This window comes from Euwallacea similis, chromosome 14 (genome assembly GCF_039881205.1).
Source record: "Euwallacea similis isolate ESF13 chromosome 14, ESF131.1, whole genome shotgun sequence".
Taxonomy (NCBI): Eukaryota; Metazoa; Arthropoda; class Insecta; order Coleoptera; family Curculionidae; genus Euwallacea; species Euwallacea similis.
The window spans coordinates 3,792,607-3,820,002 of record NC_089622.1 but is presented as its reverse complement, the minus strand read 5'-3'; the positions used below and the strand labels follow the sequence as shown (position 1 = coordinate 3,820,002).

The following is a 27,396-nucleotide window of genomic DNA, read 5'->3' as shown; positions in this document are numbered from 1 at the left end:
TAATGAGCGGCATTTAGATAGAAACGTCGGTCATAAGTATGTTATCGAATTGGTGCACAAGTTTGAACAAACTGGATCTGTATGCAACAAGAAAACTACACAAGCAAGGGTGGTGAATGAAGTTTGCCAGATTGAGGTACTTAGGCAATTCTCTGTAAATCCATGTTCTTCCATTCCCAAACTATAATAGTTAATTTGACCAATATTTCGACTGGTTCTATGCTCAAAATTTTGAAAATGAACAAGTTTTTCCCCTACAAAATGAAGATTCTGTACGAACTCTACGAAGACGACTACGATAGAAGAATTGAACTTTACAAATTAATGTGCTAACGGATTGACGAAAACCCTAGCTTAATCAAAAACATTTGTTTTAGTGATGAAGCAACTTTTTTCTTGAATGGGTTTGTTCACAAACACAATTGCAGGTATTGCGATAATGAAAATCTACACTTATTTCGGGAAGGACATACTCAATTCCCACAAAAACTAAATGTTTGGGCGGGTATTCTGGGAAACGAAATAATTGGGCCATTTTTTCTAGAACAAAATTTAACTGGTCAATTGTATCTGAACCTGTTAGAAAATGAAGTTAATCCTCGCATTTTGCAATCTTTACAAGATCAAGTGGATCAAAATGGAGTTTTGGAATTTAATGAATAAAATTTCAATTTCCAGCAGGATAGAGCTCCCCCTCATTATACTTTAGCAGTGTGAGAATGGCTTAATGTACGGTTTCCTAGAAAATGGATCGGTCGTCGAGGAGCAATAGATTGGCCAGCAAGATCTCTAAATCTTACTCCCCTCGACTTTTTCCTTTGGGGTTACTTAAAATCTAAAGTGTATAAAACTCCAATTGAAAGTATTCAAGAACTGAAAAACGGAATAACACTGGAATGCAGAGGTATTACCAGGCAAACTTTCATTAATGTTCACAAAGAATTTGACAATAGACTTTATTATTGTCTGGAAAATAACGGGTCGCATTTTGAACATTTGATAAAATAATTTTTTCGTTGTAAAAATCGCAAAATTCAAGTGGCTGCCATTTTGGAATGGCTAAACGGAATGAGCTGAAACTTTGTAGATAAAAAGGTCTTTGCATGCCCTTTAAAATGAGGTATCACTCGAGCCCCCATTCCATTTAAGATTTTAGGGGTGAGTCGCCCCTGCTCAAGGGGATGAAGATAGGGGATTGGATATAGCTCAAAACGTTTCCCCCTCGACATCTCAATTGACATGTTTTTGGAAATTTTAAAACAATAGATAATTCAAGAGTTGTTTAGGGTGGTTCATTTTGAAATAAAAGCACTGTATGTATTTAAATTAAGTAAAAAATATTTTTTATTAATTAATTAATAACAATAATTATTCACTGTCGCTTGTTGTTGGTGAGGTCGGCCCATTTTCTTTCCTGAAACAAAATTAAATAATTAGTACACAATAAACTGCAAAACTCTCGCTTATTACCTTCCGAAAATTTTATATTTTTCATGTACAATTTCCTGTATGGCTTCGTTTTGAAATTGCATTTGTACAATTACGCCATTAAACTTAGTAAATAGGATGCTTAGCCCCTCTGGACTATTTTCTGCTATATTACGTAATAATAGGGACCATGTATTACCATTATCATCGTAACGTACGTCCATTCACCGTTCTCCTTCATTTTCTACAAATGTTAGATTTCCACGAATAATACCACTGGGGATTGTTACATTACAAGGATAACTATTCGCTATTATGAGTTTTGACTGTTGATAAACTTTCCACGTATTAAGTAACTTCTCGACTGAAAATAAAATATTTTACACGTTAAAAGAATAAAAACAGGTTAAAAGTATACGTACTTTGCATTTTTCTCTTTTGGGTGTGAAATAGATAACATTATATCAGGTTAGCTGAGTTCAGCGCAATGTCAAATATGGATCTTGTAGCACGTGTGGCCAGAAATTTAATTATTAATTTAGGAACGAAACTGTAATGCCGAGAAGTTAATATTTTAACTGTAAAATTGCGCCATCATGTTGAAAAAGAATGAAAGTTGTGAGGTTTATATATTATTTATTTTTAATGACTGTATTATTCATTAAAAATATATTTAAATGTCTAATTATTATTATTTTATTAGCATTTTTCCAAAAAAAAAAAACACATAGTTATATAATTATATTATGTAATCTTTTAATGTTATGTGCAACGTGCAAAACATTTAAAATTCTTAGTTCGTCCTTTTGTTGTACATATTTGATGTTTAGTTACATACAAACACATTTATGGTTTGATTTTTAAATTTTTAATTATTTCCTCAACTTGTTTTTTGGTTAAATTACCATTTTGATATTTATCATTTAAATTGTATATAAATTTATCAGGTGCCTGTTCATTTTCTGTTATAGCGTTAAACAATTCAGAATCATGTTTCACTGGTTGATGATTATTATTTGACTGTTTTGATGATTGGCTCAATAGCTCACTTTGTTCACTTTTTGTTATCTATTTGTTACTGTTAGCTTTTAGCATCCGAAGGAAGCCTCCGGCTTCCGTTTCATTATAATCACACTGTGTTTGCGCTTCAGTACGAGGTCGTTCCGACCTGCTAGGATGTGAAACATCCGTACTAGTACTAGTACGCATTTGTTGCATTTGAGCAGTAGCGTTTTCAAGTTCCTCTTTCAACTTAGTTACAGGATCTTTTAGTCCATGTTTATTCATTATATATTCATATTTATACATATTGGTTTGATTTGATTATAAATTTGTAACACATTCGCTCTAGAAGTGTTATACTTACGTCCTATTTCTGTTATAGAACCCTTTTCGTACTCAACTAGTTCGTAAATTTTTAATTTTTGTTCAGGATTCATTTTAATATTTATTTATTATTATTAAAATAACATTTTTATAACATTAACAGAACAATGACAATATAATCATGTAACGTAAGTGTAACAGTTATATAACAGATTAAATTCACTTTAAAACATTAAATTTCCTCTTTTAGAGTATTTTTTAGTATATCGTGATGAAAAATTACATTTGAAACAACAGTTACGTAACATCGTTCTTTCTGAAGTTCCTGTTGGAGCAGTGGCAGTTTTGTTAAAATCGACATGAAGAATAATTTTGTTTTTGAAACCAGAGATATTGACAGGCTAGCGAGACAAATCTACATAGTAAATTGTATGGCCATTGTTGAATGAAACAGGCGTGTACAGAGGAACTGTATTACCAAGTCCAAACACTTTTTTGAAATTATTAATATACATATCATAAGCAATAGCGTATTTTTCATTTTCGAAATCTAAGTCAAGAAATTCTTCCGGATAACGCTTGCTGTTAATTTCAAAGTAAAGATTTTTTACGTTTGCATGATCAAATAAGTTGTTATTTTTTAATTGATCGTTAGTCTTATCTGTTTGGAAAGCTATGAATGCAAATACCGGATTATCTACATTCCTATAAATGTTCGTGATATCTAAATGTAGTGTTTTTCCCGATACGTTTTTGCGCTGTACACATTGCCAACATTTAAATACGTATTGATAGGGACTTGTAGTCAATTGATTGATAATTTCAACTTTAATATTATCGTCGTACTCTAGAATTGGTACTCTTAGTAAAAATTCCGTAATTACAATTTTTCCTGGATGAGGTAATGTACCATCGGCCTTTTTACTTTTCCACCTGTATAACGCTTCGTTGTCATTATTTCTCGTAAATGTTATTTCAAAACCACCTTTATAGATAGAAATATTCACGTCCGAAAAAAATCCCAAACCTAAATCCCCCAATTTGCCAACAACTCAAAAATTTCCTCTACTACTGAATCTCGAGATAAAACCTGAATTCAAAAGATATCCGTTCGTAGTAATTACATTTTTTAAACTTTCATCTGCAATTTGAGCACCAGAAAATGATACTGCTCCTTTAACTGTTCCTACAATTCCGGGGAACTCTATCTCGTCTAACAGTTTATTATGTTTCTTTACTTCGACATGAGAAAAAAGGTATCCAACAAAATTGTCAATTAGTTTAACATTTGAATTTGGACCATAATTTTTAGTATCGTCCTAATGTTTATACATTCCAGTACTGGAAGTACTGGAAATCAGAAGTACAGAAATTATCACCGGTATCAATTAGAAATAAAGTTTTCTTGTTTACGCTATTTACATTTAGCATTAAAACCGGATGTACATTTTTATATTCAGCTCTAATCACATCTTGAGAATATTTTGAAAACATTTGTTTACTCATATTTTGTTAATTTATTTATATAGATATTTTAAATATGATTTTTTAAGAGATATTTAGATCTCTTAAAAAATGGCAAAGCGTCTTTGAATCTATTTGGTTAATTCTTTCCTAAAACTTTCCCACGCTTCTGCTTTTCCAATTGTCTTTCCTTTTTCAATTAATGCCATTTTAATATCTTTACTCATTTCTGCTGGTTCCTTTTTATTCTTATTGTATTCTTCTAATATTAATGTCTTCATTTTTCCATAATTTTTTATTTCCTGTTCAATGTCATTGAACTCTTCATCTGTGATTTTTCCGTCTCTAATTGCTTTGTAGAATTTTTCTTCTATCGAATCAAGTTTACTTTTTGCCAACAACCCAATTGCAGCGTGCTTATTTATTTTTTTCGTAATTATTCCACTAGAACTTCGCAAAACCGCCATAAATATTGTTAATCCAACAGAAATTGGTACACTGAATAGAATTAGAATTGGAACTGCAAAAGATGCAATCATAATTCCAAGTTCTGAAAGTGTAATTACACATTCAATACCAAAAGTTCCTGCCGATATTTTACGATATTTTTTTTTAATACGATTTCTATCCTTTCTTTCGCCATCAAGGTACTGGTATTGATTCATTATTCGATTAATTTTGTAATTGGTAGAGTTGAATTCCGGAAATGGAATTTTTGGGTAGAGATTTTGATTAAATGGTTCACAATACAAAATATTTTTATCGGATGGTGCCGAAGCCGTAATGTCATTTAAGTGATTTTCGTTCATATTTTATTTAATAAAATATTTTTTTCTCAAAATTTCGTTGGTTGTATTTGATTTTCATAGGAAAATGGGTATCAATGAAACACAGCACTAGATATCAATGCAAGCTAGAGCGTTTTATGATCATATAGAAAAAGCAAGGGCAGTGTCCCTTTTAAGACTGACTCACACACCTCATCAGTCTGGGGCATGTACGTCTTCTTTTACATTTTTATTTATTTTATCTAGTCATCAATATTCTTAATGAGTCTAGACGTTTGCTCTTAATTGATACCTAATATTATTTATTCTTTTTTGGATCTAGACTAGCGGGACACATAAATTTAATAGGTTGTAACTCGTAATTATAAAATGAACCAATAATTTCTTCATTATCTAAGTCTTTAATTTTATATGTGGTAGGATTAATGTGCTGGACTTTATTGATAACAAATATTTCTTTCAACCAATTATTTTTATATTTATTCGCGAACGTACTCTTGTAATTAGTTATTCGTACGCGATCTCCTACCTTATATTTAGGTTTATCGAAAGTAACATTTCTTGTGCTCAATCGAAGCAGAATATCTGCTTCATTACTTTTTTTAATTTCGAATGGTTTCATACCGATTGTGCTGTGCACATTTTTATAATTATATTCCATGAACAGTTTTGGCAAAATATCAATCCATTTAAAATTTTGAAGAATTTCAAATTGGATTTTTAATTTTTCTTTCATTGTTCTGTTAAATATTTCGACAATTGCCGACTTTTGTTCATTTTCCGTATGATACATTTTAATATTGTATTTTTTTAACATTGTTTTAAAAGTTGCGTTTTTAAACTCTAATCCTTTACCTGTATGAAGCAGATGTGTTGGTTTATGATTTACACGCATCGCCGCGTTTATAATTCTTTCGAAAGCTTTAGTAACTTCTACACCACTTTTCTTCTTTAAAGGGTCAAACCATGCAAACTTGGAAAATGTGTCAATCACATTTAGTATATATTTAAAATTATCGTTTTCTTTTTCATAATTAACCATTATTACTAGATCAACGGCCCAAATATCGTCAATTCCTAACGTTATAATTTTTCGTGTAGGAAAATTTTTCCGAACTCGGTTGTGCAATTCCTTAAGTTCTTCTATGGACACGGATGCCGGAGGCTTCCTTCGAATACTTTCAGCATCCGATGCTTCGCATCCTAGGAGGTCGGGGCGATACCGTAACATTTCTGCACCGGTTTTAGTTATAGCTTCATATTTTGGTGATATAATAAACTTACTTTTGTTGGATTTACAAATTTTGCATTGTGCTGCAAGTCTCCATACCCCGTTAGACGCTTGTACTGCAACTGCGTTGATATTCTCAGTCTTCTTTTTACACTTACGACAATAAATGAGTTCTTGCTCTGACATTATTTATTATATATAGAAATTATTTCCTATTTATTCTTCTAACAAATGCAAATATGTCATAACTTGCTCAATATCTTTAATTAAGTCATTATTTCTGTTGTACAATGAGAGTTTTACATTTGAAATCTTTGTCAAACCCTCCCTTAGAGGGACGTATAATATAAAATCGAATGTGGCGTTTTTTCATATTCTATATCTGAAATTAGCCTTTTATGAAGGTAACAGGTATATAACAACTCAGGAGTACTATGCAAGTGTTGATTTGATTCATGATTGGCATAACTGAATTCGGAAATGTTAAAATGTATTTCTACCGCATTTAATGGCTTTAAGAATTTGGGATTGTAATGAGAAACATATGGTTGATTATGCGAGAAATAAGTACTATTTGTCGCTTTTAAACCAGGCACTTCACAAAAATTTCCTGATTCTATAATTTTTATTTGTAAAGGCGTGTGAAAACTTAATAAACATATATCTCCTACATAATTTACATCCAATTTCATTTTGGAGTAATCAAAATTTTCGAGCCAATTTGGTATTTCTTTATTTGTTTTTTGTAAACTGGTTTTAGCTACACCAACAAGTTCCTCCAAACACTTAACAAAAAGTAATTTAAGATTGCCAATTGAGTACACATCATTAATTTCAAATATTCTTGTATTGAGTTTTTTTCCGTCAAGTTCCAACTGATATTGAAATTTAAAATTTTTAATTTTTTGTGTGGTAACACTGTTGAGAATTATTTTTACCAACCCAAGTTTACATACCTTGTCAGGTTTCAAAATTAAAGGGTGTTCAAATCTTAGATTTAGATTAGATGAATTTGCGGATATTTTTATTATTGGCATTTTTTCTATTTTATTTGTACGAATATTATTTTTGTTAAAATAAAGCAGAAAAAAATTAGAAATATGAATAAACTTAAGAAAAAATATTCAGTAAGTGCATTTCCATTTGAAAAACAGTACAAATACGATACATTGTTTCCTCGACCAATTAGGTGCTTAATTATAGGAGCATTCGGAAGTGGGAAAACTACCTTATTGTAGAATTTAATTACTAAGGATTGGTTGTCATTTAAACATCTATACATCTTTGCTAAATCTATTGAACAACCAACATACCGAACATTACAAAAAATTTATGAAAACATTGAAACATCTGAAGGCGGAAAAGTGGCGCATTTTTATAATAATTGCGAGGAAATTATTTCGGTTGATGACTGCTCTCCTAACGGCCTAATTGTTTTCGACGATTGTATTTTAGAAAATCAAGTAACTATTAAATCATATTATACTAGAGGTAGACCAAAAAATATGTCCTGTATATATTTAAGTCATTATTACACGCTGATCGATTTGAAAGCTATTAGAAACAATTTGAATTTTATTTGCATTTTAAACAGAATAATCATTACACTAATAAAGTTTACAATGACTTTGTAGGTTCTGACATGCCATTTTCCAAATTCCAATAAATTTCTAATTTATGTTGGAAAGAGGATTTTGGCTTTCTATCTATAGATTTAACAAAAAGGATTTTTAAAGAAAAATATAGGAATAAATTCCAAAACATTGACGAATATGAACAGTAGCATATTAGATTACGTAAATAGAGCAACATGTTGTGTTAAATGTAATGTTTAACATTTAACTATGTTGTTATGAGGAAACATAACGTTATGTTTAGAGTTAAGATTAAAAAATATTTTCTAATAATAAAGACATGAATGCAAAAGAAGCGAAAGAGCTGAAAAAGGTAGAAACGCAAATACGATTTGTTGGGTCTGGGAACTTAACAAATATAAAGCTTTAATGGATACTGTTAAATTTGAATTAGATTAGAAGAATATTTGAGCCTTTATTTATTAAGCTTATATCTAATCGCTATTTGGCGTGATTTATTTTTTGTTATTCCTCGCTGATTCTGCTTAGAGTCAATTTTCTTAGGCGACAAATAATATCAGAATCGGCATCGCCGATTGCTTTTCTTAATCGTAAGATATATTAGTGTTAGTCAGTTCATTTTTGCCGCTTGTTATAGCCAGAAGTTCAATATATATAATAAACTCTTTTTGTATCGACTGGTGTTTAAATTAACAGATACAAACGCTACAATACAAAAATACACTAAATACTAAACAACACTACACTGCACTAGAACTCTTTCATCGTCTTTCACTATGTTTTGCCTCGACGTACGCTACTGAATAATACTTCCCCTATGCCGCGTCACGACGACCTTTTATATCTCTCGGCAGTCCTTCTAGAAAGGTACGTTCCAGACTCGCCGGAGAACGCGGGAAGGTCTAAACGGTGGTAGAGAGAGAGACCGTCCGAGTGGCGAGTGTACCGTGAACGAGAGAGCGCGAGATCCACGCTCAGTAACGGTCTCAACACGATTAAAATTAAAAAAGGTAAAAGAAAAAGACATTTAAAAAATGAACGAAAAGAAGAAAGAAAGGCTGTTAAGGGGTCAATTTGGCCCCCACGGGCGATCGATCTGAAATTTTTACCAATTGTCCCTATCACTCAAAGGAATTACCACATAAAATTTCAACTTCCTAAGTCTCATCATTCAAGGGTAGGACGGGGTTGAGGATGAAAACTTTAAAACGCCATATCTCGGGAACTATTCATCGTACAGCGTGGGGCAAAATGATGCGTCCTTCAGTAACCACCTTCTTATTTTCATATACATACTTGCAGATTTATCGGTTGATGCCAAAGGGCCGAAATCTAAAAAAAAAAACTTAGGTGATTTTAGAGGAGTTCGCATGTTGGTACACTAACCATTTTTGCACACAGTGTAGAGGGCCTCTCGAAGTATCTACCCACGTTGAATCAGGTTTTCATCAAATTCAGTATTTGGGATATAACGATTCAAACTATACGCACATAAGTATCAATCATTTATAAGTCTGAATCCATATAATTCATATAACTAACGCGGCAGAAAACAGCATCAACACCAAATGACGTCGCTATACAATATATACAGCATAGAGCCCCTAGAGCTGTCCTCTAAAATGATGGGCAAGTAAGCATAATTATGTACCCAGAAAGAAGGGAAGAAATTCAATGTTTTTGAGAACACTGGTTATTATTCAGGGAGGGTGGTGACGTCAGCGTCTTCATCCGTATCACTGTCTTCTTGGACATCTACGAAACCAGTGGTCTTAAACATGTTGGTTAAAATCTCGGCCGAGTTGATAATTTGGGCTAAGTAACGAGCATGTGATAAATAATAAATAATTGCAGCCACAACCGACAGTGCGCTTTCCATTCGCGCAATCACAGCAATAACGGCATATACTTGATACATCACTTCGTGTTAGCGTATAATCGATGAAAGAGGTGTAGGTTTTCCGATTACAATGCCTAGAACGAGATTGTACTCTCAAAATAGTTGCATTCTCTTTCAAGTAGTCAACATTCAGGGAACCATCCTCGTTCGTTATCTCTGCTAAATGCGATTTAGGTTGGCCCAGTTGATAAGTACCTGTGAAAAGTAATATTAATTGAGCTTCTGTTAATTGAGGGGAATCCTTTATCGCGTTTGAAGTAATTCGTCTGAAAATAACTTTCTTACGCGCCCATTTTCCTGTTTCCACTTCTTCCGCCAAATAATTCGGTGTATCTACCAGCGCTTGCATCCTTGCGATGATTTCTTCACCAGCGTCTTTATCGGAAGTTAATCGTTGCCGAACTGATTTTGTAAAAAAGCCGCGATTCTAAAATACTCGCTTATTGTCGGGACGATCTTATTATCTATTTTCCGGTCAAGTAATTGATATTTTTGTTTCAAAAACCGTGAACAGCTTCAACGACCCATCGGACTTTTGTTACTAGTCTCGAGCGATTGGCTTCTAAACTCTCCAACTGTTTGCGTTTGCCTCTGAGAGCTGGCATGGCTGTTTTGTGTCCTTTACTGTTTAAATATTCTATTACGTCCCGAAATCCCCTGTCCAGTACAAAAATATCCCTTGCCTTCAGTAAATCGAATAATCCCGTATTCTCAGCTTCCAGAAGTGTTCTTAAAATTCGCGCATCATTTTCGTTTGCGCCGAACGGTCCAAGCATGTCGACAACAAAACCACTAGTGGTATATGGTATATCGTGAATGGTTTACACAAAGGTACTTTCTTTTGACCTGAAAACGATCTCCTCTGATATTCATTGTTTGTGTTTTTCTGATATCGAGCATAAGTGCCATCACATATCAGAATTAAATCCTTATTATCAGCTTCAAACAGTGTTCGAGCAATTGGACTCGTTTCATATATAATTTTTTCCCTAGCCGTATTTTGACATCCAAAGTGTTTAGCTAGAATATCTTGGACAAAAGCACATTTTACTGATTTAATATACTCCGAGACCATCTCTTTATTGGGTAAATGGAGAATGGAAGCAATTAGTTCATGTGAATTACCGGTTTTAAGTTTGAATAAAAAGGTAACGATGGCCTGTGTGGTGGTTCTGTTACAAGTATTTCTAAAAGACGTTAACATTTCTTTCAACTGCAATAAATTCTTCCAAGTCAAGTTTGTGAAAAGTTTTAATTGTGTTTCGGGCATAGAAAAATCCGAGACTTGATCAAACAAACTTTTATCACAACTAATCGCTAAGTTTTCCATCATGCAAGGGAGCTCTTTCGATGTGATTTCAGAAATATTTGAATATACCTTGATCTTCATTAAATCTTCCTCAAAAAATGAGTCGAAAATGATGTAACTTCTATAACATCTATCGCCAACTGGAATAAACAGTTTTCTCTTTGCGTAACTCTGGCAACGAGCCTTCTCGGGAATCAACATTAAATTGGAAGTTATGTTACCAGCACATATGATGCAATATTTGTCAGTTGCAAAGGTGCAATCGATTTTCAGACTAACTAATTCTTCGGCCTGTTCATTAGATGTTAAATTATATTTAACTTAAGGATCACGTGTATCGTCTGTCTCGGAATCATCGCTATCCTCGCTGATATTAATCCGAATCGACTCTTCCACCACGAGATTTTTAGAGATGTCATTTGGAAGTCTAGCGTTTTGCTGAATTAGGACCATCATTCTTTGCTTTTTATAAAAGCAAATGCGACAATATTCGCACACGGTGCGATTCTGTTGAACTTCAACACAGAATACTTTTGAGTATAAACGGACGTCTTCAGGCGTGTTGATACATTTTGCCTTTCCAGGTACTTTCCTCCAGGCACGTGAACAAATCACACACTTAACATTCAGCGACGCTGATGTGGAAGGTAATGAATCATTAAATTCCATAATTTAAAATAAGTGTAGGTTTTTCTAACGTTGTCTAGGGTTTTAACAATAGGGTTTATTGATATTAACGGATACACTTTGGATTCTGCTTGCGGATAATAGTTCTGGTGAGCCACTCGAAAGAAAGAGAGCTCTCTAGATTCGGAGCGTTCTTAAATACTAAACTAAGGGTAATTAAACAGTGTCGTACCCTGGTTAGAAAGCAATTACCGACTTATGACACCACCTACGACGTTACCTTGGTACTGATAACACTTGGTCGGTACATTTTCATATATGCCGACAAAGCGCAGCCGCACTTCTCATCGACGTCGACAAAGAGCGGCTATCCTTTCCCATAAGTACCGACAAAGGGTGGTTAGACGTTAATCATAAAATATCAGAATCGCATGAAGATAACGATTATGAAACCCTCTTAATTGACGAAAATACTTCTAACCAGGTTGCGACATACATAGGCGTCCTATAGGGGCAACATCAGCCCCCTCACAACTCTTTCATCTTAAACTAACGGGCCTAACCTAATTAACAATATTAGTACTATCACTATATACACGTCAAAGATTTCCTGATCGTGCCTCGACTTTGTCGTAAAAATAGAGAAGTTTTTATATATATACAAAAGGGTTAGATCTATTTGACCTAAGAATCCCACGTAAATAATAATAAATTTTAAAAAACTGCGAAAAATGAATCGAAAATTGCCAAGTAAATATACATACCAGGTACACACCACTAGGCATAATAGTTTATTGCTATGTGTACAGGTATACTAAGGCGATAAGTGAGAAAAAATAATTTATTGCGATAAATACTGTTTTTTTTTTGCATCGTGGTCTGCGTATAATTTGAATCGTTATATCCCAAATACTGAATTTGATACAAATCTGATTCAACGTGGGTATATACTTCGAGAGGCCCTCTACACAATGTACAAACATGGTTAGTGTACCAAAGTGCGAACTCCTCTAAAATCACCTAAGTTTTTTTTTTTAGATTTTGGCCCTTTGGCATCAATCGATAAATCTGCAAGTATGTATATGAAAATAAGAAGGTGGTTACTGAAGGACGCACCATTTTGCCCCACGCTGTACGATGAATAGCTCCCGAGATATGGCGTTTTAAAGTTTTCATCCTCAACCCCGTCCTACCCTTGAATGATGAGACTTAGGAAGTTGAAATTTTATGTGGTAATTCCTTTGAGTGATAGGGACAATTGGTAAAAATTTCAGATCGATCGCCCGTGGGGGCCGAATTGACCCCTTAAACTTACACGGCCTTTCTGAAAACGAGTAAAATTTTATTGAACCTGCACCAGAGCAGAAGATTGAACAGAAACAGCATAATGCAGTAGATCCTAAACAATTCGATAAACAGAAAAAGGAATTAATGCAAAAATTTAAACGAACTAAAATAAACGAATTATTGCACGACGAAGATAAGAAGAAAATATACGAACCTATTACATCTGCTTTAGAAAAAGTTGAAAACGCTGTTGAGAAAGTTAAAGAAGGGGTACAACAGACTGATGCAAACATTAGAAAATTATCACATAAAAATTATTGTCATTACCTTCACCGTTAGAATTGGATGTACCGCAGCCTACAACACCAGCTGTAATATCTCCAAGCATAGAAAAGAAATTCACAACGCTAGGTTCAATTGCAAAAAAATATTTGCCAAGAGCAAATAATTCAAAATTTGGCATATGGTACGATAAAGACAGCAAGATTCACAAAATACGTAAGAAAACTATCAATTTTAATCATGATAACATAATAGTAGACGACAAAACGTACGAGGGAACCAGAGGATTATGGAGATTACTAACTTACAGTCAGCGGCAAAAGTGAGTACACACAATAGAAATTGAAAGAATAATATATTTAAGATAAACTAAATAATGAAAAAAATTTTATAAACATTAAATATAGGTACATATGTGGTTACATAAAAACATGGTAATAATTGTAATTACCTAAATGAATTACAAATAGATTTATAGATGATTGCCTTATAACAGAGCTTTAAAATAGAGGCAAAAGTCAGTACACAATATTACAAATCGACGTGTTCTAATGCATTTTGTTAACATTAACGATAAAAATTAATACTTTGTTGGTCCACCATTGGCCTTGATGATAGCTCTTAATCGTCTGAGCATAGAATTAATAAAATTTTGTGTAACAGTAGGCAAAATTGTATCCCATGCTTTAAGTAGTGCAGTTTTGAGAGAAGTTGCGCTTGTAATTTCTTTAGAACGCAGCTTCCTGTCCAATATTTCTCACAGATTCTCAATTGAATTGAGATCTGGGGACTGGGGTGGAGTATGGAGTTGTTTTGGAATGTTGTATAACAACCATTCCTTGACCATATGGGCAGTGTGCTTGGGGTCAATATCTTGTTGAAATACCCATGACCCCTGTAAACCTAATTTAACAATACTGGGCCGTAAATTGGCTTTTAGGATATTCATATATATTGTTTTATCCATTATTTTATCAATAAAAACTAACTGCCCCACTCCAGAGGCTGCCATTGCACCCCAAACCATTACGGAACCACCCCCGTGTTTAACAGTGCTCAAGAGATTTTTGGGATCCAGCTCAGAATTTTTCGTTCGCCATATTTTTTATCTCTTTTTTTGAGCAAATATCTCAAATTTACTTTCATCTGTACAAAGAATTGTGTTCCAAAATTCTAGTGGTTCTGATAAGTATTTTTTTGCAATGGCCACTCTGAGGGTTAGATTTTTAGCACTAATAGCTGGCTTTTTACGGGGTATACGACCATGGAAGCCTTGCGAATTGAGTGCTCGCCGAATAGTACTAACATTTATAGAAGTCCCCTTCGGTTCTGACACATCCGCGGCTAATTGCACTGCACTGGTTTTAGGATTCTTTTTAACCGTCCTTGTTATATCGCGTATATCAAGAGGTGTTAATTTCCGTGGACGTCCTGAACGAGGTTTATTGCGCACACTACCCGTAGCTTCATACTTATCCCAAATTTTTTTTATATTCTATATTTTTTCACTATATTCACTATTCACTATATTTTTCACTATATTTCCAATTTCCCGAAAAGACTTGCCCTCTGTCGCAAGGTTGCAATAAGTTTGCGTAAATCTTCTGATATTTCAGTCCTTTTATGATTTTCATTACGTTTTGCCATGTTGTTACTTATTGGATATTGTATTAACAGCCAAACAATTCACATATCGTATGAATTACTTCTTCACTGCATGCTACTTAGTGTTAATTGATCTCTAATACAAAGACTGTGTACTCATTTTTGCATCGTATTTTACGGAGTCCTGTGATTCCCCAAACTCTACCTTGTTGCCAATTGTATATAAACATGTTTTTAAACGGTAATTATGAAGACGATAGAACGAACATTCTACTGTATTCATAACTTTAAATAAGGCTTTTTAAAAATTTTTTACTACGGGATAAATTGTACAACTTTTAAGTGTGTACTCACTTTTGCCGCTGACTGTATATAGCAGCACCTGATGTTGATATGTATACGACAGTTGATTAAGAAACTTATAAAAGCGTACTATTTTTAACCAATAGTATTTATTAAAATAACGATAAAACGACTAATAAGCCAAAATCGAGTAGCGAACAAAAATATAATGTACTATCGGCCACAAAAGTGGTCGACCACGCTAAGGTTCAAAATCGCTTGACGCATATTCCGAGCGAAGGCGCCTTATCAGTTCACAAAAAATGATCCACAACAAAAACGTGTCTAGCGAATAAATTTAGAATTTTACATCGAATACCAAGCTTGCCGGAATATTTTCAGGATGATAATTTCAAATAAATCATTTCTGCTAGTGATTGTGTGAAAACATCACTATATTAACATTGAATTTTGTAAATTGCAAAAGTTGATATGGCTATATAATTGTTTAAGATGAAAACGAAAAAAATACATGTTAAATTCAATTATAAACAAGACCAATAATTTACAAAACACTGTAGAACAACTTACTAAACTTCAAGACTTTTATTAACAATAATATTTTGCTGGGAATTAGGAATTAACTAGTCCGACTGTTTCTTACCTCTCACTTAACAATCAAGTGATTTCTATGTCGCAAAAGTTCTTTAGACAAAAGATGACATAAACGGCGTTTTTCGTAATGCGTACGTTAAAAGGGAAAATTTCAAGACACATTTTTTTCGGAAATACAGTACGATCGAGAGAAAATAAGCTTAAAATTTATATAAATAAATGACTAAATTAAAAAATAAACAATTCTAATAGCGGGTTACTCCACCATTGGCGTCAATGACGTCTTGTAGCCTCCGGCCCATTGAACCCACAAGGTTTTGGCACAAGAGTGAACCTCTAACCCCATTCCAAATTTGGTTGCAATGTGCCACCAAATCTTCGGTAGTACGTTCATTGTTATTGTGCCACCTTTGAACCATTAGGCCCCATAAATATTCTATGGGGTTTAGGTCTGGTGAATATGCAGGCCAGGGAAGATTGTTTATGTCTGGATGCTCGTGATACCCGTCCCTCACGATGTTTGCGCGATGTATCCTAGAGTTGTCATCAGCATAATTGATGACAGGCATTTCTGCCACAGGATACAAAGTACGAACAGAAGGAAGCATAGCTTCGTCGAGCATCCGAACGTACTCAATAGAATTCGCCCTTGTTTCAAAACATGTTATGCAGGCAAATGAATTATCAATCAAGCTATATGATTATAAATTTTTGAGGCATAATAATTGCATTTTTTGCTTGGCACTCCAAGAGCGGCCTAGCTTATTGAGAGAAAAATGCAGAATTACTTCTTTTAAACTAAGACATAAAAAATTCTATCTTGTGATACACCGTTGTAAAGGGGTTATTAAGAACTTTTAAAAACCGCCGAAACATGCACGGGTCCGTATTTGAAAAACTCAAGTTGTTGTCTCATTATCTCAAAAGCTAAGGAACATTTAAAATGTTGAAATTTACTGGTTTGTACACATAAGAAAACTACGAAGTTCTTGTATCAAACGTTTTGATGAAAAACCTTTAGTTATCGATTCATTTAGAAAATTAAATTCGACCTAATTTTAGTTTTCTCACAGTAACTCAGAAACTAACAATCATTCGGCAACATTGTTTTCGGTTCTTAGAAGAGTATTAAATTTGGCACATTTCTTCCAATTTAACCGACCCTGTAACTCTTCCCGTTTAAGAGATAGCAATAATAGCACATCGAATTTGGAACACCCTGTATAACACAGCCGACATCTCACAGACTTTTCGCTCAACTCAAGATGAATTTCTTGCCAGAAGTAACAATATAAACAAAAAAACGTCCCCAAATTTAAGCCAGTGATAAAGTTACCTTAATTGAAAAAAAAACAATGTGATTACGTACCGTAATATTCAACTCACGACTAATTTCGGAAATATTATGGCCTTGTTCATGTAAAAGTACTATATTGTTTTTAATATTATCGCTCAGATTTGGTGGCATTGTAGCCGAACGATGAACTGAGAAAATACCAAAAAATAAAATTGTCTCAATGAATTGGGCCAGCAATACATGTTTTTGTGCAAAATATTGATGTATATACACAAAAAAGGGGATCCAACAAAAAGTAATCTAGGTCAAGTGTGACAAAAAAAGGTATCCGACCCACAATACCGCAAGCGATTTTGATTTGAAACTGGTCGACCACTTTTGTGGCCGATAGTACTTATAAAAAATTTTTACCATTCTTTAAAAAGAGTAGAAGAAAATAAAACCGAATACACTGGTAAAGGTATCTTAAAATACAACGAAAATAAGATAGAGTATAAATACGTCAATAATTTGAATGAGTTGCTGAAAAGATTTGAATACATATATGTATGCACAAGAACAAGCTAGTAATAACAATTTTAATAATGAAATGTTAGATGTAATTCAGTTAATTAAAAATTCACTCGAAAACATCGTAGATACACTAAAAAGTTTAGAATATTTAATAAGAATTGTGCCTAGTCTTCCTAGAGGATCATTAAAAGAGGGTTCGGGACTTTTTAACGACTCGTTAAACAACTTACCATTCGAATTACATGCACCAGGTTATTCGTATTTAGGGCCTGGGACAAAACTCGAGAAACGTTTAAAAAGAAACGATAAACCCATAAACAAATTGGACGAAGCAGCAAAGGAACATGACATATTTTATAGGGATCACAAAGATACAAAACAAAGACATAAAGCGGACCAAATACTTGAATGTAAGGCTTGGGAAAGAGTTGCAGCACCAGATGCTGATATAAATGAAAAGTCATGGGCATGGGTCGCAATGAATGCTACGAAAGCAAAACGATATTTTGGGATGGGTTTAAAATTTTAAAGAACAGAACGCTGAAGCTGGAGGTTTTATAAAATAAATTGCATTAATTATTCATTTTGCTTATAATAAATGACTAATATAACAAAAATTACATTAACTGATCATCAAATACAAAAAATTAAACGGGCCTATAAAAGGCAAGATACCGTTATAGTGCGACTACAGTATAATAAGCAATTTGAGAACGGAAAACATGAACTAATATTAACCGATAAACCAAAAAAGAAATTAGAAAAATGCAAAATTGAAAAAAAGGAATTAGAATTGGACATTTCTTATGAACAACTTAAAGTTAATCATACCGGTGGATTTCTCCCTTTAGTTTTTGCTGGTTTAGGAGCTTTAGGTGCGCTTTTGGGTGGTGGAACTTCGATTGCTTCAGTAGTAGTAAATGCAAAAGATAAAGCTGCAACGTTAGAAGAACAGAAACGACATAACAACAAAATGGAAAATTTAGAATCAGATGTAAAACATTTAAATGTTGAAGCGGGGGTAAAAAAAGTCGAAAAGTGCCTCACAAAAAAGCGTAATAAAATCACTTACTAATTTAGACATAACATTACTAGCTAAAAAATTAAATTTAAAACATTTTAGAGGAGTTTTTATGAAAGACGAACTTCCTGTTTATCCTGAAATAAATGAATGTGGCATTCTAAATTTAGAAAATAGTTATGAAAACGGTAGTCATTGGGTCACTTACTTTAAAACTAAAAGTTGTAAATATTATTTTGATTCCTACGGTGATGCGAAGCCACTCCTCTAACTGATTAAATATTTAGGCAAAGATAATTTATATTATAATTCCGATAGAATTCAAAACTACACTGATCCGCCAATTTGTGGTCATTGATGTTTACTTGTTTTGTACTACTTATCTAAAGGAAAACCATTTACTAGTGATGTCTTAAATTTTTGCAAAAATAAAATATTTATTATAAATAAATTGCAACATGAATTATAAAATCGCGTATTTAATTTTAACATTATGTTTTTTACTTCCTTCGGTACCATCTATATTTGTTTCTGCTTATGATTATAATAGAATTCAAGGAAAAAGTACACAATCTTTAATAAAATTCTACACTGATACCAAATATGTACTCAAGTTAGTCCAGCATAGATTATGCACTTTAGACAACCACACATGGAATTTAATTAGTGAAATGAAGCTATCTGAGGTCTTTATACATGATTTTCAACATAAAGTTAATTGGAAACGAATTTCGATGTACCAAAAATTAAGAGAAACATTTATACAAAAATTCAAAGACAGATTTGATTGGCAGTGGGTATCCATACAACAAAATTTCTCGGAACCGTTTATTGAAGAATTTTCAGACTTAGTTCATTGGAATGAAATATGTACTACAAAAAATCTTTCTGAAAATTTTATGAGGAAATGGGCACACAAACTAGATTGGAATAGTGTATCTCAATATCAAAAACGTTCTCCACAATTTATTGATGGCTTTCAAGATAAGTTAAACTGGGAAAAAGTCTCAGTATACCAAACATTACCTACCTCCTTACTTAGAAAATTTAAACACAAAATCGATTGGTATTGGGTTCTAGATAAAAAAAACCCGTACTTGATTCCTTTAAAAAAGAATTAGTTGTATATTTCAAAATTTCAGGTAACGATTATCTACTCGAAAGTTTTAAAGAACAGCTTCGTCCTTAAGTTACCTCACCGCACTGTATTTTAAGAGATATTGTAAATCTCCTAAAATATTAAGATATCAAAAAAAATTGAAAAAATATTTTTTTATATAATAAATATGATAAATAACAAGATGAAGCATCATAATCGCAGCCTTGATGCCACTGTAAAAAGAGATTGTGTGCTTTGCACACAATCGTTGAGTCGTTTTACGACTCAACTTATAAATAAAAAAATTAAGCATTGTGTTGAAGTTCCTTCGATAAACGAAAACCACGAAAACAACAATTTGGTTTACGAAAGTGGACTGTATTAAATTTCACTTATATAAATAATGGTAAAGTATTGGTCTAAGTATGAAGTGGGAGTTTGCTTAGTTGGGAAGATTACGAGTTACGTTTACGATCACATGTCTAGAGCGAGCACTGGTCAAAGAGAGCAAAATTACTGCAATCATCCCTTAAGTACTAAACCCGAGGAACTCCAACCAGGGGCGCACCAATACCAGAATCCCTTACGCGCAATGGTCGCGCCTAAGGTCATAAAATCGCCGCCATCTGGCAAATACCTATACAAATCGCTTTCATTGAAGTATTGCGATCCGCCGAATTGCGGATCGCGGCAAAGGTCCAATTTAGAAAGCTTCCTTTGACCAGTAGCGTATTTCCCAGCCATAAAGAGCCCTTCGATATGGCCTGATGGGTACGATGGTCTGGCGCCCAGATGGAATCCTTCAAATACGTATCGATGACCATGGGCGTAACTTAAGGGATAAAAGTACAAAACAAATTAACTAAGCAAACTACGCCAAGAAACAATAACCTAAAGTCCTTAACATGAATAAGCTAAAGTCCTTAACACATTGTGATCAGTGTAATCTTGAAGTAAGAAATTCAAACTGAGCACATCACTTAAAAACGAAACATACCGATAACTATAATAATAATATGCAATGCACTAAGTGTAATACTGATATTACCAAATCGAATTGGGACACGACATGTTAAATCTACACAACACCTGAAAGGAAACGCTCCAAAAGTTAAACATTGCGATAACTATAATCACGACATTACAGCATTTCCAATTTTGCACGTCATCTCAAATCTTTATAACACAACAGTTCTTCAACTTTAAATCAAAATACACTTAAGGAACCGAAATATAGAAAACTACATCGCGTTTTCAATTTTAGTAACACTTTATTTAAAGAGAAATTTCTCAAAAACAAAACAACCGAGAAAGAAGTACAATTAAAAGACATTTTTCCTTTCAGAAATGATTATTTTAAAGCACAAAAAGAAGTGTATACAATAATAGAAAATAAATACAAATATAATAAGAAATTTTCAACTTGGTTTATGGATTATAAAATAAAGCTTGATAAAATAAAAGACTTGAGAAGAAGAAATGCAAATGTGCCGTTCGATTTTGATGACGAAAATAATTGTTTGGACGAAGCCATATTTAAAATGATGGACACTTTAAGAAACATTATTAATAACATCATAAAAGTTGTAAAGCAAAAAACTAATTTCCAGAAAGGTGATTTAATGAATATAATAGTTTTGAATGATGACTTTTTAGCGCCTATATCAATAGGCTACCAGAAGAAACCTAATGCTGGAATATTATTGGACTTTATAGAAGACATTTTATTGTCCAATCAAAGTGTCGATATAAACAAAACTACTTTTCATATTCAAGTTGTTAATATTCCTAAAGGCAAGGGACTGCAGAAAATAAATGGATATTCAAAAATTATAAATTTAGTGGGAGATAAAAGAGCAAAAAGAAATATTACGCAAATTAAAAACAACGACAATTTATGTTGTCCAAGGATTATAATAACAGCTCTTACTTACCGCACAACCAAGATTTTAGGAAAAGAATTAATCAATCGTGACGTAAGAAGTATAAAAGATGGAAGAAAATTAGTTTGATTTAACTAAAGCATTATGCCAAAAATTAAAGGATTATAACAAAGATGGTTTTACACTAGAAGATATTAAAAACACAGAGGAGTTGCTCGATATTCAAATCAAAATTATTTGTGCTGAAAATTTTAAATACTGTAATATATTCGGGAATAGAGAAAAAGACTAAAATTTAATTACAGATGTATAAAAATTGTAACCACTTCGATGTAATTAATAGTACGTCAGGTTTTTATACTACTTCATACAATTGCAAAAAGTGCGATACACCTTATCAAAATAAGGAACACGATTGTGAGAAAAACAGGAAAAACAGCGTTTGTATAATGTGTAAAAAACTTCAACACGATAAGTCAGGCAAAAATAAAATATACTGCAAGGAATGCAACAGATATTGTTATAACGAACAATGTTTTGAAAATCACAAAAGTGTTTGTTCGAAAATTTACAAATGTTTGGAATGTAATAAAATTTGTATCAGGGAAAAATACTATAATTGTGTTTCGGGAAAGTGCTTAAATTGTAATAAAATGTATGATAACATTGCAGTGCACGCATGCTACATGCAGCAAAAAATTCAAAAGGGTGGTATTTGTAAAAAGCCTTGTATCTGTAATGGAGAGGCTGACAAAAAAAGTAAGTCTTGTACTGATACGAAAAAATGCATATGGTTTGATTATGAAGCTCAACAAGAAACGGGCGTCCATGAAGCCAATTGCGTAATTGCACATTATTTAAATGGCATTAGGCACACTTTTTATACTTGGCTCATTTCTAAAAAGCATGCAGGGTATACAGCTATTGCACATAACACTAAAGCTTATGATTCACAATTCATATTACGATTTTGCGTTGAGAATTCTTTAAAGCCTTATACAATTTATAATGAAACTAAAATAATGATTCTCAAAGTAGGTCCAAAAATTAAAATTATTGACAGTCATAATTTTGTTGCTTCTGCCCTTTCTAATTTTCCGAAAACTTTTGGTCTTGCCGAATTGAAAAAAGGATACTTTCCTCATTTGTTCAACGTTAAAAAAAAATCAAAACTACATCGGTTCAATTCCTGATGCTAAATATTATGGTCCTAATACAATGAAAAAAGAAGCTAGGAAAAAATTTCTAGAATGGCATACTGATCGAGTGAAAGAAAATTATGTGTTTGGCTTTCAAAAACAGTTAGTAGAGTATTGTAATTCTGATGTAGATATTTTACGAAGAGGTTGTTTAGAATTGCGAAAACAATTTTTAGAAATAGCAAACATCGATTCATTTCAGTATATCACGATAGCAGCAGTATTTATGGCAATCTACAGGTCAAAATACAATATCTGTTATTAAAGACACCAAAAGAGACAGCTCGAGAGAACGGAATGCGGTGCTAGTGCGGTCAATTCAAAACAATTTTTATTAGTTTCGCGATAAAGGATATAAACTATCTCTATACAGCCTGATTAACAAGCAACAAGCAGAGCCAACACAGGAATAGTCCAATCCCATCCACATAATAGACCCTGGGAGCTCCCAGGAGTCCGAATCGGACAAATCACAGGGCGGGGAGTTTAAAAAACCAAGAACAAAGAAAAGAGGCAGGAAACCCAATGTCACCCCTACCAATTCTAACCCCACATCTCCCGTACAACAGACCAAAAGGCCAGCATTTGAGGCATCAGCACAAGCTTCCACTTCCACAACAACGCATTCCAAAACAACACCAACAACAAACATAAAACAACAGCAAAGGCTTCCAACCTTTACTCACTCTTTCACGGTCTATGCACCGCCAACTACTACCAGGATCCAACTGGCATTCTAGTGGGAGGAAACAAAGGCAGACAGTACCGACATCATTATAAAAAAGAATTCTTACTTTCTAATAAAGACAAACTGTGTAGAAAAAGCAACAAAAACATTGACAATCCTAAAACAGCACAACAAAATAACGAAATTCAAAATCAGTGAAATTTCCATCACATCACAGCGCAAAGGCAACAACAACTCTAACAGACAATTCACTCCCTCTTACTCAGTGGTGGCCACAGGGGTAGACCTCGACATACCCCACGAGATGTTCCTAAACCAATTGAAGAAACGTAACCTACAGATCAGATTCTGCAAGCAAATCATATCGACGGAAAGAGGCACACCAACATTAATGATGAGGGCTGATAACGGGTGACCTTAAAACCTTCGAACAATTGATGAACGATAGAGCCATACAATTTCTGGGACGCATCTTCAGGATTGTGGAAAGCAAACCACCAGCTCCCATCCCCGCTCCATGTAGCAAATGCAACACATTCAGCCATAAGACTACATAGGACTGCAAGCAGCCCATGAGATGCAACAAGTGTCAGGGATCACACACTACGGCAACCTGTACATCGCCACTCCCAATCCGATGCGCCACCTGCAAATCCGACGACCACGCAGCTTGGAGCATGAAGTGCCCAAAAAGACCCACGGTTCCAATCGATGGTATTCCAAATGTCAAAATTATGTGCCTCAACGAGAAAACAGCCGAGATGTCAAAAGAAACGACGAAACAAAGTCGAATTCACTCACCTATAACAACTCATGACTTCATAATAAATAAATATAAAAGTCAGATCAACAAAACCACCCATACAAATAGGAAAGAATTGCTTAAAAAACTTTGTAAAAAATTCATAGACGATTTCAACATAGGCTCCTCGGTTGTTTTCTTTGGCTCATGTATGTATGTATATGTGGGATCCGCTTGTCAGACCGCTTAGTTGTACATAGCTTGTAAATATTATTCTATAAGTTAGGATTAAGGACTGGGGCACGAGGGCGATTTACCCTTAAGGTACGCCCATGGTTGGTATTACCCGGTACCCTGGGTTTTTTCCACGACACTTTGTCGGCATAGGAAGTACAATGGTGGTTCCCTTTGGCGGGGTCTTCGCCAAGGGCTGGGTGCCAGACGTGGACGCAGTGGCTCCATGTGAAGAACTGTCCCGATGCCTTTAAGTATTGTCTAGACATGGTATGCCCATGGTTTACGACCATGGATGTTCATACTTAAGACTAGGGAGAAAGCGGCTCTTTCTCTTTTTCCTGGCTTTCTGGTGGACTGAAGACTCAGAGGTCGTGCCCGCGCTTTTTTTTTACTCAGTTTTATCTAATATATTCATATCGTTCAGTTAACGTGGCTATAATTGAAAGGTCCCTAACTATCCCTAAAACACAGTTACCGAAGCTCCAATTAATAAGCCCCTAGACAACGGAAGGAAAACCTACATATATAAGGTGGTCCAATTGCTATGGGCCACTATTGCTATCTTCTAAACCATGAACATTACAAGTTCGGTTAAATTAGACAAAAGTTGTCAAATTTGATGACAAGTTAAGATCTCGAGACACTGTTGCCAAAATTTGTTTGGTTTCGGAAATATTGGAAAAAAATAAAATTTAGCCAAAAACGTTTTTGTAAATAAACCGAAAACTGAGGGTTTTAGAAAAAGTTTTTCTTATAACACTTTATTGGTTTTTAAGGTTCTACACACTAATGATAAATTTTAAAAAATAACACTTAGTTTCTGAGATATCGACACTAACTTCAATTTTTTAAATACGGACCTGAATTTTTGTTTTGTTATTTTAAATGCATATTTTATCTTCATTTCACTGATGTATTATATGTTTACATTTGCCGACGTTTCGTTAGAAAAGTTCATCACCAGAGTTTATTTCCTAAAAAATACGAGTCCGACCCTGGATTTGAGTTGTAAATTACATGTAGACACACTTGCTACAAATAATTACAAATGTTGAAAATGTCCCCCATTACTTTGAAGACATTTTCGAGCGTTTTTTATAACTCTTTTTTGTAAATTATTTAACATAATAGGCGTTAGTTTTTCACAGGCGGCTCGAATTTTAAAAATAAGGTCGTCCAAATCTACGGGGGATGTTTGATAGACCTGATCTTTAATAAAACCTCACGCAGAAAAATCCATGGGCGTCATATCTGGTGATCGAGGTGGCCAGCTTATAGGACCATTGTTTCCAATCCAAGCGTTGGGTTTCCAGGTATTTAGATATCTAGTGCAGCGATGATGCCGATGTGCTGGAGCACCGTCTTGTTGAAAATATTTAAAATTTCGTAACACATCAAGGGGAATATCATCTAAAAGTTTTTGTAAGGTGTTTTGTAAAAAATCTAAATATCTAGTTCCAGTCAGATGCTCATGAAAAAAATATGGACCCACAGGTTTTTTGTCTAAAATTCTCAGCCACATATTTACGCCAAATCTCTCCTGGAATGCCGTTTCTCGATGAATATGCCGATTTTCTTGGGACCAGCGATAGTGGATGTTTCGATTGAACCATCCATTGTTGCAGAAACGGCTTTCATCAGACCACAAAAGCGTTTTACAAAAATTGACATTTTGCCTTTTTATGTTTATTAGCCATCTACAAAATATTCGCCTTCGTCGGTAGTCTTCGGGCCTCAAATGTTGCACTTTGCGGCAACGATAAGATTTAAATTTATTATTCTTTAAAATTCTCCTTGTGGAACTTTTTGAAATTGCCGAATTGTTTTCAATTTCTCTTAAAGATACGTCTCGGTCATCGATATTTTTATAACGCAAATATCCTGAAAAAAATAGCGTTGTGAAAAATAATGCTTTTGAAATAGATTAGGAACTTTTTTAAAGGAAGTAAGCGAATTAGCTAGGTTCATGTGCGCAGATACCTATTAAGTTTTCGTAATTTCTGCTTCCTTGTACTGTGACAGTTTTACCTCTTTTAATTGAATTGTTGAACGATCCGTAAAGCCGCAAATTTCTTTCCAGTCTTTGAAATATCCTAGGATTTGGTATTCTTCTTTCTGGATATAAATTTTGATACGTTCGGAGCGCGTTACTAGCTTTACGGAATTCTCGGATATAAACAAGTAGCATATCTGTTTTTTCTTCGTTTGTAAAACGCATTTTTTATAAATCAAGCCTCAAAGAACTGAGAAATACAAAACTTTTTAATTAATTTCACACTGCTTCACAGCAAGAAGTCTCTTTACCTATGTAGTAGCTTTAGAAAATTAGATCTTAAGATTTTGATATTACTCAAACCGTTGAAAACTTATGCTTTTTCCCTAAAAAATACGAATCTGACCCTGGATTTGATTTGTAAATTACATGTAGGCACAGATACTAGAAAGAATTATAAGATAATTATAATAATTATAGGGTTTATTCCCTAAAAAATACAATGATTAGTGCCTACATTATTACCAGGCAATGTTTTTCCTCAATCGTAGGTGGCGGCTCTCATCATTAGGAGAGCGCCATGATTAACAATTGAATTGACATTACACACGCATTAAACGGGGGTGAGGCTACTATTTGTGGAGCAAAAGTTCATGGGTTTCATAAGACCACAAATACTGTTTATCAGGATAACTGATGTTTTTGGCACAGCTGTACAAAATGTTATCAAGAAGATACTTTCAATGCAGTGAATAAAGAAAATGGTTTAAATAAAACACTTCGTGTGGTAGAACCTTTAAACCCACGCGATGAATTTTATGGAGGAAGAACTAATGCTTGTAAATTAAAAGTTAAAGCAAAAATTTTAAGGTAAATAGATGTTTGCAGTCTGTATCCTTCCGTTCAATACTTTGATTATTATCCTGTAGGTCATCCTATAAAAATATTCAAACTAAAATCATTCGAAACATATCGGTACGGCCTT

General features: G+C 33.8%; 2 protein-coding genes across 2 annotated transcripts; one reads left to right on the top strand and one right to left on the bottom strand.

Moving 5' to 3' along the window:
- The first annotated feature begins 261 nt into the window (after positions 1 to 261).
- On the top strand, positions 262 to 1,008 carry LOC136413644 (uncharacterized). Its single transcript, XM_066397321.1, has 4 exons — positions 262 to 326; positions 378 to 627; positions 679 to 713; positions 744 to 1,008. Exons 1-4 carry the CDS (start codon positions 262 to 264, stop codon positions 1,006 to 1,008), a joined length of 615 nt encoding a protein of 204 aa, XP_066253418.1.
- An 8,520-nt stretch (positions 1,009 to 9,528) lies between these two features.
- Positions 9,529 to 11,710, bottom strand: LOC136413643 (uncharacterized). The gene is made up of 5 exons (XM_066397320.1): positions 11,374 to 11,710; positions 10,587 to 11,319; positions 10,275 to 10,524; positions 9,724 to 10,159; positions 9,529 to 9,647 (listed from the first exon to the last, which is right to left on the bottom strand). Exons 1-5 carry the CDS (start codon positions 11,708 to 11,710, stop codon positions 9,529 to 9,531), a joined length of 1,875 nt encoding a protein of 624 aa, XP_066253417.1.
- Between the last annotated feature and the right edge of the window lie 15,686 nt (positions 11,711 to 27,396).

What these genes read in the sequence shown, in the direction of transcription:
- LOC136413644 (XM_066397321.1), top strand. Translation starts at nt 262, where the DNA reads ATGAAGATTCTGTACGAACTCTACGAAGACGACTACGATAGAAGAATT. An exon ending in ATTGAACTTTACAAATTAAT is followed by an intron (nt 327 to 377) that starts GTGCTAACGGAT and finishes CATTTGTTTTAG; the next exon opens with TGATGAAGCAACTTTTTTCT. An exon ending in CCTCATTATACTTTAGCAGT is followed by an intron (nt 714 to 743) that starts GTGAGAATGGCT and finishes ACGGTTTCCTAG; the next exon opens with AAAATGGATCGGTCGTCGAG.
- LOC136413643 (XM_066397320.1), bottom strand. Translation starts at nt 11,710, where the DNA reads ATGGAATTTAATGATTCATTACCTTCCACATCAGCGTCGCTGAATGTT. An exon ending in AATGAATATCAGAGGAGATC is followed by an intron (nt 10,525 to 10,586) that starts GTTTTCAGGTCA and finishes ATATACCACTAG; the next exon opens with TGGTTTTGTTGTCGACATGC. An exon ending in AAGTATATGCCGTTATTGCT is followed by an intron (nt 9,648 to 9,723) that starts GTGATTGCGCGA and finishes CTCGTTACTTAG; the next exon opens with CCCAAATTATCAACTCGGCC.